Source organism: Pelophylax lessonae, assembly GCF_965119305.1.
Source record: "Pelophylax lessonae genome assembly, chromosome: 4".
In the NCBI taxonomy this organism is placed as follows: domain Eukaryota; kingdom Metazoa; phylum Chordata; class Amphibia; order Anura; family Ranidae; genus Pelophylax; species Pelophylax lessonae.
Window position 1 is genome coordinate 144,999,661 of NC_138771.1, and position 22,020 is coordinate 145,021,680.

At 44.8% G+C, this 22,020-nt stretch overlaps 1 protein-coding gene across 1 annotated transcript in view; it reads left to right on the forward strand.

Moving 5' to 3' along the window:
• Positions 1–22,020, forward strand: part of TYMP (thymidine phosphorylase) — a 190,694-nt gene that overhangs the window by 31,782 nt on the left and 136,892 nt on the right. The window contains exons 2-3 of the mRNA XM_082256570.1: positions 8,857–8,887; positions 11,432–11,557. Coding sequence (XP_082112696.1) covers positions 8,857–8,887; positions 11,432–11,557 — 157 coding nt within the window. The remainder of the gene's footprint in view (positions 1–8,856; positions 8,888–11,431; positions 11,558–22,020) is intronic.

The window sequence follows — 22,020 nt, forward strand, 5'->3', positions numbered from 1 at the left end:
CTAGGGGCGAGCGTGCGCCGCTGGCGCCACGCTCCCGCCCCCACTAGGCAGCGGGGATACCGATCATGGATAGTAAACACAGCAGACCGTTGTTCTCTCTGAAATGATCACAGAGCGCCTGTAATCCTCCTATATAGGAACACAGGTCTCTGTGATCATTTCACAAGTCCCTCCCCCTACAGTTAGAAAACACTACCTTAGGCTCACAATTAAGCACCCCTAGGTTAACCCCCTTCCCTGCCAGTGTCATTATTACAGTAACAGTGCATATTTTTAGCACTGATTACTGTAGTAATGTCACTGGTACCCCCTAAAAGTGTCAATAAATGTCAGTTAGGTGTCCGATTTGTCCGCTGCAATGTCGCAGTCCTGCTAAAAGTCGTAGATCACTGCCAGTAGTAGTAAATAATAAATAAAAATGACTTACATCTGTCCCCTAGTTTGTAGATGTGGTAACTTTACACCAAAAATATTTAGCAGAATACAAATTGGCCTAAAAGGATGGAAATGTTTTTATTTTTTTTTATGGGAATGTTATATAGCAGAATATGAAAATATTGTTTTTTGTCTCTTCAGAATTGTCGCTCTTTTTTTGTTTATAGTGCAAAAAATAAATATTGTACAGGTGATCAAATACCACCAAAAGAAAGCTCCATTTGTGGGGAAAAAAAGGATATCAATTTTGTTTAGGTACAGCGTCGCACAACGAATTGTCTGTTAAAGTAACGCAGTGCCGAATCGCAAAAATGGCCTGGTCATTAAGGGGGCAAATCCTTCTGGTCCAGAAGTGATTAAACTAATACCAGACTGGCAGTGGGCACCACTTTCGCATGTAGCTGCCCACAGATCGGATATCTGCGGTAAGGGATAGATGTCATAGCCTGGACGCAGTCACAGCTATTTACATGCCCTGATCATCCCAGCCACAAGAATCCGCTAATTTGTCCCGCTGCAATCCAGTGGCTGCATGTAAATGGCCACGTGAAGAAGGCCTTAGTATTTGTTGAAACTGTCATACAAGAGCCTTTAATTGTAATTTAACCACTTGCCGACCGCTCACTCGAGCTTTACTGCGGCAAAGGGGTTAGTTCCCGTCCAGCGACGTAGACCTACGTCGCAGGACTCCTCCCCTTGTGGGCGGCGCTCGCTCTTCCCCGGTTGTCGGGGAATCGAGTTTGGAGATCCGCCCGCTTGTGTAAACAAAGCGGGCGGATCTCCTAAGTGACAGATTGCAGGGTTCAGCATAGCTGAACCTGCGATCTGTCCTTGTGTCACTCCTTGTGTCACTCAGTCACCTCCCCCCACACACGTTAGTAAGCACCAGGCATACATTAACCCCTCCCTCTCCAATAAAATTAACCCCTTCCCCGCCAGTGTCATTTTTACAGTAACAGTGCATATTTATAGCACTGATTACTGTAGTAATGTCACTGATATCCCCAAAAGTGTCAAAAATGTCAGTCAAGGGTCCGATCTGTCCGCGGCAATGTCGCAGTCCCGCAAAAAAATCGCAGATCGCCGCCATTACTCGTTAAAAAAAAAAAAAAAATTACAGAAATCTTTCCCTTAGTTAGTAAACACAATAACTTTTGCGCAAACCAATCAAAATACGCTTATTGTGATTTTTTTTACCAAACATAGGTACCAGAAAACAAATTTGCCAAAAATTAGATTTTTACATTTTTTGGGGGGGAATTTCATATAAAAAAATGTGAAAAATATTGTTATTTTTTCAAAATTTACGCCCTTTTTTTGTTTATAGCGCAAAAAGTAAAAATCGCACAGGTGATCAAATACCACCAAAAGAAAGCACTGTTTGTGGGAAAAAAAAGGACATAAATTTCGTTTGGGTACAGCGTCGCACGACCACGCAATAGTCAGTTAAAGTCGCACAGTGCCGAATCGCAAAAGGTGGCCTGGACGTGAGACAGCAAAATCCTCCGGTGGTAAAGTGGTTAAATGTTAGGGTTCATTTTAAGAATTAGAAGTTAAAGCAAAATTAAACCCAAAAGTAGACATTTATTATATTGCAGCTTACCAATTCTTAGATGTAAAGCAAGTAAGCATGTAAACAGCCGTGTGAATGTCGCCTGAATCCAATTACTACGCGCAAGCCTCACATAATAAACAAAAAACTTCCAACCTTCCCTGAATGAGCCAAATTCCCCTTCATTTGTTTCTCACACATTCCCTCTCCCAGACACTTTAGTTTCAGCAGGCAAAGCAATTCTGCTCTGAATCCAAAAGCAGTGTAACATTAGATCGGCTTCACTGGCAGGCACAGAAAATAGTTATGTATAGGGCGTTCTTGGCAAAAAAAGACCCTCCAAAGACCATAGAGTTCAAAGTCTAATTCTTGATGTGGACAAAGGAACAACAGACATATGTCTTGAGATGAACGTCAGCAGCACTCTGTAAGAGAGAAGCAAGCTCTAGTAAAGAAATAAAACACAAAGAAGGCGCTTCTAAGTGCAGGAAAACAAGACTTTAACCACTTCAGCTCCGGAGGGTTTTACCCCCTTAATGATCAGGCCATTTTTTGCGATTCGGCACTGTGTTGTTTTAACTGACAATTGCACGGTCGTGCGACACTGTACCCAAATACAATTGATGTCCTTATTTTCCCACAAATAGAGCTTTCTTTTGGTGGTATTTGATCACTTCTGCGGTTTATAGATTTTGCGCTATAAACAAAAAAAGAGCGACAATTTTGAAAAAAACACAACATTTTTTACTTTCTACTATTAAACATTCCCAATAAAAAAATTTAAAAAATCTAATTTTTTTTTTATCGATTTAGGCCAATTTGTATTCTGCTACATATTTGTGGTAAAAAAAAATCCCAAAAAGCGTATAATAATTGGTTTGCGCAAAAGTTATAGCATTTACAAACTACGGGATAGATTTATGGACTTTTTTTAAATTTTTTTTATTAGTAATGTCGGCGATCAGCGATTTTTATCGGGACTGCAACATTGTGGTTGACAGAATGGACCTCTCACTGACATTTTTTAAATTTTTTGGGGACCAGTGACATTAATACAGTAATCAGTGCTAAATAATATGCACTGTTACTGTATAAATGACACTGGCAGGGAAGGGGTTAACACTGGGGGTGATCAAGGGGTTAAATGTGTTCCCTACATGTGCTTACTAATTGTGTGGGGGATGGATTGGACAGAGGCAGAGAGAGATCAGTGATTCAGCTAAGAGCCGCCTGCTTTGTTTACATTGGCAGGCGGCTCTCCTGTCATTCTAGCCAAAGATCGCGGGAGGCCGGCGGCGATCATGCCCCCTCCTCCTGCAGTCTGGCTCCTCTTGCGCAGTCAAGCCGCCCTGCTGCAGTAAATCTGCGTGGGGCAATCGGCGAGTGGTTAATATGCCAAAAACTATTAAAAACACTTACAAGAGGTGATAAATGTACAGGCTCATCAGATTAAGAAGGATGCCCAATGAGAAGTTCTCCCTATCCTACCGTCTCATCAGTGGATCCCCAATCATCGATCCCCTCTTCAATAGATCCGTACTTATACTGGAACGAGGGGGATCCCACATTGACAATCCCAACTTCCTCCTCACCACTAGTGAGGCCTTGATGGCCGTGGGCCATTTTTGTTGCGGAATGGGAACAGGAGCAGACCTTACTGCTGCTGTGGTAGGTATCGGTGCATCCTCTGGCCACTTCCCGGCTGGCTGAACAGGCATGCACCCTCTCCCCAGAGATCCTAGTGACCGAGTCCCTCTCACTAATAATGCTGGGCCACTGTCAGCTTGCATGGCCTCCAGCTTCATCACCACACGAATCATGCCCCTCCCACCTCTGCGGAGGAACCTGGACTCTGCATCCGTCACCTCTTGAGTGAATCCAGACTCCCAAGATACACACATCTGCTTGGGCCGGCCTTCACTTTTCTCTGCCCGCAGCAGCAGATAGCCACACTGCCAACATTGACTTCATGCTTGCACTTTCATAGCGATGCTAGTACACTGAGGACATACCGTTCCAAGGTACTCCAGACCTCCTCCTGTGCACAGTGCGAGTCCTTCTTCTGGAACCATTCAAATGCCTGTGTCCCACACAAAGGTTTGGCTGGGCTGTCCGGTCTGCTCCGGTGTCTGCCTAGCAGGTTCTCCACCAGTAGGTGAAGCGATCACGGTCACACACTTCTGCTCTCCAGCAAGCTCCATGTTGCTTCCTCTCACACGTGTCTCCCTCTCAGCCACACCCGAAGGGGGGAGTGTTAAATGGACTCCCTTAGTCACTCCTGGTTGGCTGGGTGCGACCAATATCTCCACCCATTTTCCTTGTTTGGCGGTGGCTCCTCCTGTTAGGCAGTGCTTGTTGGATTGCGCTTTCCCGCACAGTACAGTAACTCTTCCCATGCCATGTTCTTTCCCTCTTGCCCACAGGGAAGTTACTGTAAAGTGGATCATGTCCCTCGCCAGACTTGCATCCACTCTTCTTACTTGCACGGTCCACAGCACACTGGATCCCTTTCAACAGCTCAGCTTAACCTTCTGTCCTTCAGGCCGACTGCCAAGGACACCTTCACTAGCGCTAACAGGAGGATAGACAGCCGTCACCCTCCTCCTGGGACTCAGCTTCCTGCCAAAGACCCCCTGTCACGTGCTCCCCTCAGACTTATACCCCCTCCCAGGATGCATTTCGGCAGATTCTGCCCTCTGGGATAGATACAAGCTCTGGTGTGCTATTGGCCAGGTTTCCTTGACTGTCCAATAAGAGCCCTCATTGGACACAGTAGGGAGACTCCCCAAGCTCAACAGACACACCTGGAACACATTAGGCCACTCTGATAAGAAGACAGGGCATCCTTTTTAATTTGCCTAGCACCTACCCAAAAGGGTGCTACATATGTTATGCGGTATTGTTATGCTGTGTTTGTCACTTTATATCCTCTGTAAGACACTGTTTTTCTTATGAACTCCACTTTTGTTATTGTACTATTTCTCTTTGCAAAACCCAATAAGTGATGCGTTTCGGAGCATGTACACTAGCTCCCTCTTCATAACCATGGATTAGGGCTGATGGAAGGTTTATATAGTAACTAAGGCGGGACTAAGGGTGGGAGCAAGAGCGGCAGGGCTAAATGACAGATACTTATAAAAGGGGAAAAAATTATTAATAATAATGAGACCATAAGGAGAAACTGAGTAAAAGGGGGACAAACAACAAGAGTACAAGCTTAATTTACAAAATGAGAAGACAAACAAAAAAATAAAGGGGGTGGTCTACGCACGTAGAACCAAAAGTGCCAGGGGAACCTCAGAGCACAAACAGAGGCAAAAATTGGTAAATACGTTTTGTAAAAAATAAATAAATAAAAAAAGGGGATATATAAAAAAATTAAAAAAAAAGTGTAAAAAAGTTATAATCTCAAGGTCAATATTCAAGTGTGCTGTAAAAGAAATATATAGGGAGAAGAATATATATAAAGGGTAGTCAAAAGGTGTAATACGTTTATGGAACTACACTTATCAAGGTGGCTACTCCAAAAAGTTAAGCATGGAAATAAATAGGGAAGAGGGGGACATGTGACAGGGCTTAAAACCAGAACATTGGTAGTCAGGTGATATGAGCCTAAGAAAACCAGCAACATAATGATAACGATAAACTATAATGGTGAAATAATAAATTATAAAACAGAATAAAAAAGAAAAATAACAATACCATGTATACCATGACAATAACATGCTAAAAATACATCTGCATAGAATATAGGACTTACTGTGATGAATATTTATAAAAATTATCCAAATGTGTATTGAAAAAGGGGAAAACCTGAAAAAAAGGGGAATGATATGTCTATGAGTGATATTGTATAAAACATAGAAGCTCTACATAAAAAAGTTATAAAAGAGAATTGATTTCCAATTTTTCATTTAAACCACCCGGAGATAAAGCATCTAGGGCATAGATCCAATAGGTCTCCCTTTTGCATAGTTTTTAGAAACGTTCAGCCACAGAGAGACCCCTAGGCATAGCCTCAATAACCCAGACCTTAATATTGACTGTAGATTTAACACGATGTTCTAAAAAGTGTCTATACCATCTTTGAGGAAGCGGCAATGTTCTCCAAACCGCTTGTGAAGTGTTCGTATGGTTCTACCTACATAAAGTAGACCGCAAGGACGGGTAAAACACTAGACCGCATATTCAGATGAGCATGTATGGAATTCCTTGATCTTGTAGGTCTTTCCTTTAGTTTGGAATTTCTTTTGTCCATACTGGACAAAACAACAAGTCTTGCACAGGAGCTTACGACATTGATACATGGCTATAATGGATAGAAAGGTAGGTAAAGATGAACAAAGATTTGTTCTTATGCTTATTGGGAGCCTTTAAGCAAACTTGGGCTCAATATGCTGATCTTGTTCAAGTAGGGACCAATGTTTATGCAGTATATGTTCCATCTTCTGGCAACAATGGAACTGAGTAAATATAACGTATCTCAGAATTGTCAGAAATAGTGGATTTATGTGATACAGGATGATTGTTCCTATATAGCAGTGATGGCGAACCTTGGCACCCCAGATGTTTTGGAACTACATTTTCCATGATGCTCAACTACCCTGCAGAGTGCATGAGCATCATGGGAAATGTAGTTCCAAAACATCTGGGGTGCCAAGGTTCACCACCACTGCTATGAAGGGTACAAGCTTGCTCCACAATCATGAGCCTACAAAACTGACTCCTGGGGATGTTGTTAAGCCACCGTAGATGGTGGCAACTTTGATACTTGAACTTGGAGAAATGAATTTCCAGCGGTGGGTTTAGTGTAGTTTTTGTCATAAATATGGTTGCCCTCATGGCACATCTCTAAGTCTAAAAAGGCCAATGTGTCTTTATCAGTGACAGAAGTGAAGGAAAGACACTTATTACTATTGAAGTGGGTCACAAATTCATGTATCCGTGACTCACTACCGTCCCGATAATAATATTGTCAATGTATCTTACATAATACCTGATGATGGAAGCAAATGGATTATTGCACCTTAACCTTAAACGCCAACTCCAAGAATGACAAAAAAAAAACCCATCAACCACCCCCCCCCCTCCCCTTACTGCAAGGGTTGATTAAATGCTCTTTAGATCCTGGTGATGAGGAATAAGGTATAATACTTTACTCCTTGTTCTGGCAGGCTTCCTCCATTTGTGCCAATGGTCCCCTGAAGCCTCTTCTTAATGATCTTGTCAAGTATAATGCAGGGCCAATTGTACATGAGTTTGGCAAGGCACCACTCACAAACACTCACAAAGTGGAGATAAGCACCGGAACCTATAGGAGCAAGGAGTAAGATAAGTATTATATCCTATTCCTCATCCCCAAGAGTTAATGAACATTTAACCCTTGCAGTGTGTGGTGGGGGGGGGGGGGGGGGTTGGGCTTTAACTCTTAAAATGTATTGTTGCATTCAAACCCAAGAACAGAAATGTAATTCTTTTCATTAATGCCCCCACCCCCATACTTACCTGAGCTTGATTTTGATCCAGCACTGTGCAAGAGAGCAGTGGCTCTCTCCTCTCTCTTGTCACTGGACATGGAGCCAGCTGTGGGAGCCATTGGCTGCTGTCAATTAAATTCAATGACGAGGAAGCTGGGGGCAGGGCTGAGCCACTCTGTGAGTAACAATAGACAGGGACCTGAAAATAGGCATCTACATCTTTTTTACACAGGTTAGTCAGCATAGGGAGCCTTTTTAAGACTAGTTCTACTTAAGTGTTATGGTTTGAATTAAGAGTTAGCTTTAGAAAATAGTTTAGGTCAGTGATACCCAACCCAAGCTTTGTATATTTTCATGACAAAGCTGCATCTGTACATTGAATTACATTACAGTACAATTTAAGGCTCAGCCAGTGCTCCGGGTGAGGTTTGAGGCCATAGACACTGGATGTGGTTGCACAGAATCTGTAATGAGAGCTGTGAACATAATTAGGTGTAATGTTGGCCTTGTGCAGAGTGACTAGAGGTAGGATGTGTAATCAGTACAGTAAAACCTTGGATTTCGTTCTGGAAAGATGCTTGTAAGCAAACTTCCCAATAAGAAATAATGGAAACTCTGATGATTTATTCCACACAACCATTTATTCATAAATACTTCAGTTTATAGTCCATATAAAAAGATTATAGCAAGCCTCCACAGGGGGATTAGAAACAAAATCCAGCAGGTGCTACAGTGTATAAAAGAGAAGAGAGGTGCCTCTAAGTGTAGCAACAGGGTTACATTTAACGAAGGTTCAACATGTAGCATCTCTCATGATTGATGATTAAAAGAGGCACATCTAAGTATGCAGACATCTGGGGTAAAGCTGTCCACCTAGACCATCCTCCGCACCGCCGCCTCTCACCGCTGTCAGTCTGCAGTCGTGACTGTGAAGACTACCCTGCAGTAGAGCGATCTGAAAGCGAGACTTGAAGCGCTCGTGGAGCGCAGCATGGAAGGGATGATGTTGATGGCGGTGCGAGGGCGGTCTATGTGGACAGCTTTACACCAGATGCCTGCATACTTAGATGTGCCTGTTTTATTCATCAACCATGTGAGTTGCTAAATGTTGTACCTTTATTAAATGTAACCATATTGCTACTTAGAGGCGCCTCTCTTCTCTTTCATATTCAGTTGTGACCTGACGCTGCTTGTATAACAAGACATCTCTTGTTTATCAAGTCAAAATTTATAAACAAAATTTGCTTGTCTTGCAAAATGCTCTAAAACCAAATTATTCTCAATCCAAGGATTTACTGTACATGGAAAATGATTTTGATTGAACCATCACTGCCAATGAGACTATAATCTGTATATAGAACTATTTTTAATTTTCTTATTATTATTTTTCAGATGGCATCCACAACAGCGGAGAGATGTAATGGTATGGTTTTGGATATTGTACTATACTTTACTGCTATATTATACTGCATACTGCCAGATCCATTTAAAACGAAATATTCTTATGTTTCCTACTACATATTTTCTTTTGAGTATAGAACTATTTAGCATGTATTAAGACAGCAATATTGTGTATATAATCTGGTAAACTGTGGATTAGAATGTAGCAAGGTTTCCAGGCCTGTGACCTGATGTGGGTCTGCCATTAGAACCGGTACTCTCTCCAGCCCATGTGAGCTGTGGCCCTGGGTGTGACAACTGAAGCAGCGAAAACTCCGGCATCTTTGTTTGTGGTTTTTATTGGATTTAAAGGGGATGGGAGAAGGGAATGAGTGGGATACTTCTTGCGGCTCAAACTAATTACACATGGGACTTTGTTCCTGAAAAATGCCGGTTGGCACTTCCTTGACGCCAGCCGGCGCCAGCCAACGCTCACTAACTCTGAGAACTCTCTGTGTAGCTGAAGAAGTGTTGAATCCCCGACTTATAGTCCTGTAGATCCAAGACTGAGCTGTAGAACTCCTGACAGTTCTGTGCTGCAGAAGTCACTAAAAACTTTCCCCCCTCTAGGTACAGCTTGAGGTAGTATCTTGTAGAACTTTGTGTAACTGTCGCTTCACTGACATTCTCTGAACAATTCAGGGCCCAGACTGCCGGTACCCCCTTTATAACTTCAGACTCCTCTACCTAGGCACCCCCCTTTACAGCTAGCTGACACTGGATCCCAGAACCTCTTCCGGAGTGGTCCCCTCTAACACTTCAGGCGAACCCCAGGGGCAGTATCCTCAGGATTCCCTGGGACTGGGCCTCTCTCTCTCTCTCCGCAGGCTCTGGGCACACCGGATCCCCTCAGCTCAACTCAGCGCTCTCTGGACACTCAGACGACACCCCGAGACATCCACCTTCCTCAGACAGGAGGAGAGACAGCCGCACTCTCCTTCCTGGGACTCTTCTCCCGCCAAAGACACCGTGCCAGGCACTTCTCCCCAAACTTATACCCACTCCCAGAATCCTTTGCAGCATAATCTGCCTTCTGGGGTAGTTACAAGCTGGGATGTGTCCCCTGATTGGGCTTCCCACACTGCCCTATGAGAAGCCTCTCACAGGAGCCAGTGGGGATACTTCTCCCCTCAGCAGGCACATCTGGAAGTCCTGACACCCTACCTAACAAATCACAGCCCTGCTGTTAGGCAGACAAGGCCCACTATACATTTTACCTAGCACCTTCCTGTAGGGTGCTACATTTAGCTACCATGGATAAACATTCCCCATTCACCGAAAAAATATCCGCTTACTTCATGTGTGGGCTGAGCGAAGAGAAATCACAAACAGCCAGAAAATGTTGCGGGGCTCATAGCTTTTTACCCTCTGGTCAACAAAATAAATCAAAGCATTGCCTGGAGATAGACTTTAAGGGTTTGTTCACACCAGCAAGCCACACTGATTGCACAGCCATTGATATGCGCTGTGAGTAAAGTGTTCCAATGCACCATGTCCTTTTACATTAAAAGTTTACTGAATTGTCACTCTGTTAAAAAAAAAAATAATATATATTTTCGAAGGAGCAGGATGGAAAATTTTTCTTAAAATAATTTCCAACAGTGTATCCAGTCTATTCAGCTGGCAGGAAATTTGATTTGGAACAGCACAAAAATACTCAAAAAATAGAAACATACTTATATCTGGATTTTTTTTTACTTTGTGGTTTGCCCTTTAGGTGGAGTTATACTTTTAGGAAAACTTAGAGATATTATACTAAAAAGATAATCACATAGGTGCAGGGCGGCTGATAAAGCAGTACAGCCAGCCCTCCTGTACTTGGCCCGGGCCCCATCAGCTCAAAAGGGGGGTCCAAGCATCTGCTGAGCAGGAGGCCCATCTGTATTGTCTTATTGCAAACACCGATCCTCCCCTGCCTCCCCCTACGGTGCTGCTAACTTCTGCTCTTTATCCTTCTGGCTGCACTGCAGGGGGATTGGTTCTAGCACATGTGCCCCTTCATTTGCTGTCTGGGCCCCCCTGTGTGCCTCCTTCCGCTGCAGCGCTGTCGGCTTCCTTCCTCTCCTGCTGGCAGCTGCTGCGGGCACACAGAGGGATGTTTCAGGATGAAGAGCGGGTGAAGGGGCCGGTAAATATGTCCTTTATTGGCCGAACGAACACAGTAAGTGACCTGTAGCAATCACTCCTGTGTCCATTCATCACTGAAGCATAGTAAACTGTGTTTACTATGCTTCAGTCTGTGAATGAGCAGGAAGCCTCAGAGCGCTTCCTATTCATCTGTGCAGCTGAGGCTGCAGAGAAAGGGACTGACAAGTCTATGTCCTCAGTCACTTTAAATGAGGGGGTGGGGCCCTGTCAGGTAGGCTAACAGCAGCCTGCATAGGTGAGAGCCAAGCTTCAGTGGATTCTTTAACTGTCATTAATAAATAAGGTTTCATATATTTGTGTGTTTTATTGTTACTTTTGTATGAGTCATTAAATACTTGCAAATGCTCTTGATTTTATATTTTCTTGTTCTCTTTTCAAGATAATTTCCAGTTTCGAATTGCTGATATCATTGCTAAGAAGCGTAATGGATTACCACTATCATCACAGGAGATCAGGCATGTGGTGAAAGAGACAATGAGAGGCCAAGTTCAAGACAGTCAACTGGGTAATCAAAAAAAAAAAACATTGAGTAATCCCTACCCTATACAGCTAATCCCAGATATTGAGAGGTTTAGAAATGCTCAAAAAGTACTCTGGAACCAGTGTACAAACAACAGGTTTATCTATTCAACTGTATGCAAATCTTAAAATTAAAATGAAGGTGGTTGTAAACCCTTATATGTATATATATATACCTACAGTGCATCCGGGAAGTATTCACAGCACATTACTTTTTCCACATTCTGTTATGTTGCAGCCTTTTTCCACATTCTGTTATGTTGCAGCCTTTTTCTAAAACAGAATAAATTTATTATTTTTCTCAAAATTCTACAAACAATACAACAAATCCCATGTACATAAGTATTTACAGCCTTTGCCATGACACTCAAAATTTAGCTCAGGTGCATCCTCTTTCCACTGATCATCCTTGGGATGTTTCTACAACTTGATTGGAGTCCACCTGTGGTAAATTCATTTGATTGGACATGATTTGGAAAGGCACATACCTGTCTATATAGGGTCCCACAGTTAACAGTGCTTGTCAGAGCACAAACAAGCCATGAAGTCCAAGCAATTGTCTGTAGACCTCCGAGACAGGATTGTATTGTGGCACAGATCTGAGGAAGGGTACAGAAACATTTCTGCAGCATTAAAGGACCCAATGGGCACAGTGGCCTCCATCAACCTTAAATAGAAGAAGTTTGGAACCTCTAGGACTCTTCCTAGCCAAACTGAGTAGTCTGGGGAGAAAGGCCTTAGTCAGGGAGATGACCAAGAACCCTATGGTCACACTGACAGAGCTCCTGCATTTCTCAGTGGAGAGAGGAGAACCTTCCAGAAGAACAACCATCTCCGCAGCACTCCACCAATCAGGTCTGTATGGTAGAGAGGCCAGACGAAAGCCACTTCTCAGTAAAAGGCACATGACAGCAAGCCTGGAGTTTGCCAATAGACACCTGAAGGATACTCAGACCATGAGAAACAAAATTCTCTGGTCTGATGAAACAATGATTGAACTATTTAGCCTGAATGGCAAGCGTTCTGTCTGGAGGAAACCAGGCACTGCTAATCATCTGGCCAATAACATCCCTACAGTGAAGCATGGTGGTGGCAGCATCATGCTGTGGGGATGTTTTTCAGTGGCAGGAACTGGGAGACTAGTAAGGATCGGGAAAAAGATGAATGCAGTAATGTGCAGAGACATCCTTGATGAAAAGCTGCTCCAGAGCGCTCTGGACCTCAGACTGGGACCAGCAGCACAATGACCCTAAGCACACAGCCAAGATAACAAATGAATGGCTTTGGGACAACTCTGTGAATGTTCTTGAGTGGCCCAGACTTGAACCCAGACTTGAGCCTGATTGAACATCTCTGGAGAGATCTGAAAATGGCTGTGCACCGACGCTCCCCATCCAACCTGATGGAGCTTGAGAGGTCCTGCAAAGAAGAATGGGAGCAACTGCCCAAAAATAGGTGTGCCAAGCTTGTAGCATCATACTCAAAAAGACTGGAGGCTGTAATTGGTGCCATAGGTGCTTCAACAAAGTATTGAACAAAGGCTGTGAATACTTATGTACATGTGATTTTTTTTTTTAAATAAATTTGCAAAGATTTTAAACAAACTTTTTTCATGTTGTCATTATGGGGTATTGTTTGTAGAATTTTGAGGAACGTAATGAATTTAATTAATTTTGGAATAAGGCTGTTACATAACAACATGTGGAAAAAGTGAAGCGCTGTGAATACTTTCCGAATGCACTGTATAGTGAGTAGCCTCAGGTGATACAAAGAGATAAATCTTTCCTCCTACATAAGTTGTACTTGTTTATCTGTGGCCCTCTCTCCTCTACAGCAGTTAAAAGTAGAGAATGTATACAGAATTTCTGAGTTTCAGATAGCAGGGGGTGGGGATCTGATGTCACACACTGTACAGTATAGAGCAGAGAGCTGAATGTAATCTGAGGCCTGAGTGGAGGGAAAGGACACCCCACTCTACACAGTCTCATATGGAAACATACACAGCTGAGACTATCAATCATCTTCTGTGTGCTGGAGGGGGGGGCGGAGCCTTTTTCTGGGATTGTCTGGTGTCAGCATAAACACAGAAGTGACTCATGCAGAAAGCAGAGGAAGGAGAGAGGAGATAGGAACCACACTAAGTGCTTTGGATAAGGCCAAGTACACACAGTGCCTTGTGAAAGTATTCGGCCCCCTTGAACTTTTCGACCTTTTGCCACATTTCAGGCTTCAAACATAAAGATATAAATCTGTATTTTTTTGTGAAGAATCAACAACAAGTGGGACACAATCATGAAGTGGATCGAAATTTATTGGATATTTTGAAGTTTTTTAACAAATAAAAAACTGAAAAATAGGGCGTGCAAAATGATTCAGCCCCCTTAAGTTAATACTTTGTAGCGCCACCTTTTGCTGCGATTACAGCTGTAAGTCACTTGGGGTATGTCTCTATCAGTTTTGCACATCGAGAGACTGAAATTTTTGCCCATTCCTCCTTGCAAACAGCTCGAGCTCAGTGAGGTTGGATGGAGAGCGTTTGTGAACAGCAGTTTTCAGTTCTTTCCACAGATTCTCAATTGCATTCAGGTCTGGACTTTGACTTGGCCATTCTAACACCTGGATATGCTTATTTGTGAACCATTCCATTGTAGATTTTGCTTTATGTTTTGGATCATTGTCTTGTTGGAAGACAAATCTCCGTCCCAGTCTCAGGTCTTTTGCAAACTCCATCAGGTTTTCTTCCAGAATGGTCCTGTTACTGTATTTGGCTCCATCCATCTTCCCGTCAATTTTAACCATCTTCCCTGTCCCTGCTGAAAAGCAGGCCCAAACCATGATGCTGCCACCACCATTTTTAACAGTGGGGATGGTGTGTTCAGGTTGATGAGCTGTGTTGCTTTTATGCCAAACATAACGTTTTGCATTGTTGCCAAAAAGTTCGATTTTGGTTTCATCTGACCAGAGCACCTTCTTCCGCATGTTTGGTGTGTCTCCCAGGTGGCTTGTAGCAAACTTTAAATGACACTTTTTATGGATATCTTTAAGTGCTGGTTCACATTGCCGCTACCACTAAAGTAGCGTCGCTTCCAGCACGACTTTGGCGCGACTTAGCGCGACTTTGACGCGACCTACTCGCGAGGTGACTTTTTATTTGGCCAATCACAATATGATGTCTTGTGACCTAATTTCCTTTTCCTGTTTTTTTTTTTTTTTTTTAAAAAAACGTAAAAAAAAAAAAAAAGAGCTTTTTTCCTATAATTTTTAAGAAGCACATGCCTCCAAAGACGCCCAAAAAATGCCCGCAAAATGTCTGCAAGAAAAAAAGCCAGCCGCAGAGAAGCCGTATTACAGAAAATATAGTAAAAATGCTGTTTTTTAGGGGTTCTGGACATGCTACAGAGCTGAAACTTGACAGGTACACTTTTTAGACACCCAGACACTAAATCCCAAAAATGACATGCCTGCCTAAAAAAATGCCCGCTAAATGCCTGCAAGAAAAAAAGCCAGCCGCAGAGAAGCCGTATTACAGAAAATATAGTAAAAATGATGTTTTTTAGGAGTTCTGGACATGCTACAGAGCTGAAACTTGACAGGGACACTTTTTAGACCCCCCAGACACTAAATCCAGAAAATGACATGCCTGCCTAAAAAAATGCCCGCTAAATGCCAGAAAGAAAAAAAGACAGCTGGTAAGACACTACTAAAAATTATCAGAAAAATGATTTTTTTTTAGGGGTTCTGGACATGCTACAGAGCTGAAACTTGACAGGGACACTTTTTAGACCCCCCAGAAACGAAATCCAAAAAATGACATGCCTGCCTAAAAAAATGCCCGCTAAATGCCAGAAAGAAAAAAAGCCAGCTGCAGAGAAGCCGTATTACAGAAAATATAGTAAAAATTATGTTTTTTAGGGGTTCTGGGCATGCTACAGAGCTAAAACTTGACAGGGACACTTTTTAGACCCCCCAGACACTAAATCCAAAAAATGACATTCCTGCCTAAAAAAATGCCCGCTAAATGCCTGCAAAAAAAAAAGACAGCTGGTAAGACACTACAAAAAATTAAAAGAAAAATTTTTTTTTTAGGGGTTCTGGACATGCTACAGAGATGAAACTTGACAGGGACACTTTTTAGACCCCCAGAAACGAAATCCAAAAAATGACATGCCTGCCTAAAAAAATGCCCGCTAAATGCCAGAAAGAAAAAAAGCCAGCTGCAGAGAAGCCGTATTACAGAAAATATAGTAAAAATTATGGTTTTTAGGGGTTCTGGACATGCTACAGAGCTGAAACTTGACAGGGACACTTTTTAGACCCCCCAGAAACGAAATCCAAAAAATGACATGCCTGCCTAAAAAAATGCCCGCTAAATGCCAGAAAGAAAAAAAGACAGCTGGTAAGACACTACTAAAAATTATCAGAAAAATGATTTTTTTTTAGGGGTTCTGGACATGCTACAGAGCTGAAACTTGACAGGGACACTTTTTAGACCCCCCAGAAACGAAATCCAAAAAATGACATGCCTGCCTAAAAAAATGCCCGCTAAATGCCAGAAAGAAAAAAAGCCAGCTGCAGAGAAGCTGTATTACAGAAAATATAGTAAAAATGATGTTTTTTAGGGGTTCTGGGCATGCTACAGAGCTAAAACTTGACAGGGACACTTTTTAGACCCCCCAGACACTAAATCCAAAAAATGACATTCCTGCCTAAAAAAATGCCCGCTAAATGCCTGCAAAAAAAAAAGACAGCTGGTAAGACACTACAAAAAATTAAAAGAAAAATTCTTTTTTTAGGGGTTCTGGACATGCTACAGAGATGAAACTTGACAGGGACACTTTTTAGACCCCCAGAAACGAAATCCAAAAAATGACATGCCTGCCTAAAAAAATGCCCGCTAAATGCCAGAAAGAAAAAAAGCCAGCTGCAGAGAAGCCGTATTACAGAAAATATAGTAAAAATTATGGTTTTTAGGGGTTCTGGACATGCTACAGAGCTGAAACTTGACAGGGACACTTTTTAGACCCCCCAGAAACGAAATCCAAAAAATGACATGCCTGCCTAAAAAAATGCCCGCTAAATGCCAGAAAGAAAAAAAGACAGCTGGTAAGACACTACTAAAAATTATCAGAAAAATGATTTTTTTTTACGGGTTCTGGACATGCTACAGAGCTGAAACTTGACAGGGACACTTTTTAGACCCCCCAGAAACGAAATCCAAAAAATGACATGCCTGCCTAAAAAAATGCCCGCTAAATGCCAGAAAGAAAAAAAGCCAGCTGCAGAGAAGCTGTATTACAGAAAATATAGTAAAAATGATGTTTTTTAGGGGTTCTGGGCATGCTACAGAGCTAAAACTTGACAGGGACACTTTTTAGACCCCCCAGACACTAAATCCAAAAAATGACATTCCTGCCTAAAAAAATGCCCGCTAAATGCCTGCAAAAAAAAAAGACAGCTGGTAAGACACTACAAAAAATTAAAAGAAAAATTTTTTTTTTAGGGGTTCTGGACATGCTACAGAGATGAAACTTGACAGGGACACTTTTTAGACCCCCAGAAACGAAATCCAAAAAATGACATGCCTGCCTAAAAAAATGCCCGCTAAATGCCAGAAAGAAAAAAAGCCAGCTGCAGAGAAGCCGTATTACAGAAAATATAGTAAAAATTATGGTTTTTAGGGGTTCTGGACATGCTACAGAGCTGAAACTTGACAGGGACACTTTTTAGACCCCCCAGACACTAAATCCAAAAAAATGACATGCCTGCCTAAAAAAATGCCCGCTAAATGCCAGAAAGAAAAAAAGACAGCTGGTAAGTCACTACTAAAAATTAAAAGAAAAATGATTTTTTTTTAGGGGTTCTGGACATGCTACAGAGCTGAAACTTGACAGGGACACTTTTTAGACCCCCCAGAAACGAAATCCAAAAAATGACATGCCTGCCTAAAAAAATGCCCGCTAAATGCCTGCAAGAAAAAAAGACAGCTGGTAAGACACTACAAAAAATTAAAAGAAAAATGATTTTTTTTTAGGGGTTCTGGACATGCTACAGAGCTGAAACTTGACAGGGACACTTTTTAGACCCCCCAGAAACGAAATCCAAAAAATTACATGCCTGCCTAAAAAATGCCCGCTAAATGCCTGCAAGAAAAACGGCCAGGTTGACAGAAGACATATTCATTTTTTAATGAAAATTATGCTCTTTTCTTTTTCACTACCATTTTTTTTTTTTTTTCAAATTCTTTATTTAGGTTTTGCATAGAAAGCAAATACAAATACAGAATGCAAAGTGCGTTAGCAAATAGATAAACAAACAAAGTATGACATATCGGTCGAGATGGTCACTAGAAAGTGTAATAGACATAGTCCCATAGGAAAGGTTGAACCATCAAAACCAAAGGGTTATAAGCTCCACATTTCCGCAATATCATGACCTAGGATCGTGTGTTCTAACGTGCACGTCCCGGGGTCATGCATTCTATGGTATTTTCTCGATAGCAGGGGGAGGGTGCCCAGAAACAGGGACTAGGAAATAAGGGGGGATCAGGAAAGGGCTAAAGGAAACAAGAAGTGTAGGTAGGAGTAGGGCACAAGGAATGATAGAGAGTGGGGGGCCAGGAGAAACAAAAAATGGGGGGGAGGGTAGACGCAGGGAAAGAGCGGGGTGAAGGGGGGTTAGACAGGGCAGAAAGGGACTAAGGGTAGGGAGGGGTCCCGCACGGGCGACTCAACAGTCCAATCGGACTCCTACTGCTGGGGAGGCGCACCCAATAGTCGGCCCTCATCCGAGAGTATGAACTCATTCCAGCAGGCCCACGTCTTAGTATATTGCTCCCTCCGTCCACTTGCCGTCAGTACCAGGTCCTCCAACTCGTTAATCCATTTCACCCTCTGTAGCCAGAGGGCGATCGTAGGAGGGGTCGAGCTTTTCCAGCATAAACTAATGCATGATTTCGCCGCGTCCAAAAGATGACGCAGCACAGAGCGCTTATATCGCTTCGGGGCCATGCCCGAACAATGCAATAGGAAGAACGCTGGGTCTTCCGGGATGACTCTTTCCGTCATCCGTTGTGTAATGCGGCGGACCTCGGTCCAGAATTCGCCCAACTTAGGGCAACTCCAAAAGATGTGGGAGATGGTACCCTTATCCAACTGGCACCGCCAGCATCTGTCCGAGGTGCCTGGAAAGACGCGGCTGAGTTTATCAGGAGAGTAATACCAATGGGTGAGGATTTTGTAGTTGGACTCTTGGATACGTGTGCAGATGGAGGACTTCAGTGCGAATCGGACAATGGTGCGTCGTTGTGATTCCGTGAAACTCCGATCAAGTTCCAAATCCCACTTGAGAATCCCTGGCAGGACGAAGTCCTCCGGGGGCTGGGACAGGAGCGAATACAGCTGGGAGAGTGCATGGGGCATGTGCCCCTGTGACCTCAAAAGGAGCTCAAGAGGCAGCATGTCCCTCTGGAAGATCGACGCTGGACCCAGTTCCCGAAGAAAATGGAGCAATTGTAGAGCCTGCCACCTAGACAGGCGGTACCTGCCTTTCCGGCGTGGTGAGCTGAGAAAGTGAAGGCCATTGATTATTCTGAATAAAATGGGAAGCCTGAGAGATGCCACCCTGAACCAACTCACCAAACCTGTCTCTCTCACAGCCCGGAGTGAAGCGTGGGTTCCCCAAAATCGGGTACAGTGGCCCCTTTGCGTCCGCCAGCCCTTTACCTAACACGATGGAGGAGCACGCCCTAACTGTCGGCCCAATCAAGGGATGCTGTCGGACCTCCACTGGTAGGACCCGTGGAATCAAGGGTGCTCCAGGCAACGACACGTTAAACAGAGAGGCCTCCAGAGTGACCCATTGCTTCAAGTCTGCATGCCGAGCCCAGTCAATCCATTGCGTCAGCATTACAGCCTGGTAGTATTGCTTGACGTCGGGTAAAGCCACCCCGCCATGCGGTTTGGGCAAGACCAGGAAGCGTCGAGCCAGGCGTGGCCTCCGGCCCGCCCACACGAATTGAGTAAAGGCGGAGTCGACTCTCCGAAAGAAGACCGCCGGGATAGATATGGGGAGTGCTTGCATCAAGTACAGCAATTTAGGGAGTATCGTCATTTTGATGATGTTGCACCTCCCGAACCACGAATGGAGCCCCGTGGTCCATCGTGCGAGGAGCGCGCGGATATTCACCAGGAGTGGAGGGAAGTTGAGGCGGAACAGATCTGCCGGATTAGGGGAGATCCAGGTGCCCAGGTACCGGAGTCCCCCCGCGGCCCATTTAAAAGGGAAGTCTTGGGTCAGGGTATTCCGCACCGGCTTAGTCAGCGCGACCCCATGACCTCCGACTTAGAGAAATTTATTTTGAGATTTGAGACAGCACCGAAGAGTTCAAATTCCTTCAGAAGGCATGGTAGGGAAATCAGAGGTTGGGTCAGGGAAAACAGGAGGTCATCTGCGTACGCAAACACCTTGTGCACCGAAGTCCCCACCGTGAGGCCCGAAATATCGGGGCTCGCCCGGACCTTAGTTAAGAATGGCTCCAATGAGAGCGCGAAGAGCAATGGCGACAGGGGGCAGCCCTGCCGCGTCCCGTTGGAAATGCTAATAGGGTCCGAGAGAACCCCGTTCACCTTCACCTTAGCGCTGGGGTTAGTGTACACCCCTCGAATCCAGGAGAGGATCCGGTCGCCCAGGCCAACTCTACGGAGAGCCGTAAACATATAGGACCAGTTGACCCGGTCGAACGCCTTTTCCGCGTCCGTGCTCAAAAAGACAGTGGGGACAGGGGGGCGACGCGCCTGATGTACCAAATTGACCACCCTGATCGTATTGTCCCTAGCCTCACGTGTGGGGACAAACCCCACTTGGTCCAAATGCACCAGGGCAGGTAGGTGAGTTTGTATGCGAAGGGCCAGTAGTTTAGTAAAGAACTTCAGGTCCGCGTTAAGCAGTGAAATCGGGCGATAACTCCCGCAGGCCGAGGGGTCCTTACCCTCCTTGGGGATCACCGAAATATGCGCGCTCAACGCCTCCTCCCGGAAAGAGACGGTGTCGCCCACCGCATTGAAAAGCTGCAGCAGGGGGGGGGGGGGCAGGATATCACATAGTTGCTGGTAGTAGGCCACCGTGAACCCATCCGGGCCGGGAGCCTTACCCCGTTTGGCAGAAGCGATGACCGCCGACACCTCCTCCAAGGTGAAGGGGGAGTCCATCTCCTCCCGATCAGGGGAGGCCACGCGTGGCAAATTGACCGAGTCCAAATAAGATGCCACTGCTTCCTGATGAGAGGTCCTCTGAGGGAGACCATATAGACGGCCGTAGAAGGCCCCGAAACAGCGAGAGACCTCCTTAGGGAGGTGGACCTTAGATCCCTTGGAGTCCAGCAACCAGGGGACGTAGGACGCCGTTTGTTGTTCCCGGAGGGATCTTGCCAACATGCGCCCGCATTTGTCCCCGGATTCATACGAGTATCGCGTGCACTTTTGTAGCACCGCCTTGGCCTTATAGCGCAGTAGGTCCGCAATCTGCTCTCGAAACGGGTCAACTCCTGCCCCCCTCCCTGGTCTGGATTCCGTTTGTGGTGGTCTTCAATAGAGTGCACTGCAGCCAGCAGACTCGTCAGCTGGGCCTCCCTGGCTTTCTTCAACCTCGCACCGTGTTTCATAAATACTCCCCTCACCACCGCCTTGTGCGCCTCCCATATCACAGCCGGATCACTATCCTGGATGGTATTGAGTCGGAAGAATGTCTGCAGCTGTTGGGTAACATCAGCCAGGACCTCCGGGTCCTGTAAAAGGCTCTCGTTCAGCCTCCAGTGCCAGTCCGACTCCCGGGCGGTGCCACTGAGGTTTACTGAGAGGGTCACCGGGGCATGGTCCGACCAGTTGATGGTGCCAATCGTCACCTCCACCACGTCTTGTAGAAGACGGTGCGGGAGCAAGAACAGGTCAATGCGAGAGTAAGCCTGGTGGGGAACCGAGAAGTATGTATAGTCGTGTTCCCCCACGTGGAGAAGGCGCCACGCATCAACAAGCTGAAGATCATGAAGCAGAGAGTGGACCTGCCGTCTGCGACCTCTGGAGATCGAAGAGGAACCCGTGGAAGTGTCCAATGCAGGGTCAAGAGGGATATTGAAATCGCCGCCCAGGAGGAGCTTACCCTCCGAGAAGTCCAACAGAGCCGTCAGAGACTTCCGAAGGAACGTCTCCTGGCCAGCATTGGGGGCATAGAGGGTAGCAAGTGTGACCCTGACCTCCCCGAGGCGGCCCTTAAGGAACAGGAATCTGCCTCCGGGGTCCGCCCTGCGATCCAGGAGGGTCCACGGCAGGCGGCTCGATATCAAAATTGATACCCCTTTGGATTTGGACTCCGAGTTGGCGGCATGGTATGCACATGGATAAAATCTGTTCTGGAGTAGGGGCAAAGAGCCGTCCCGGAAATGGGTCTCTTGGACGA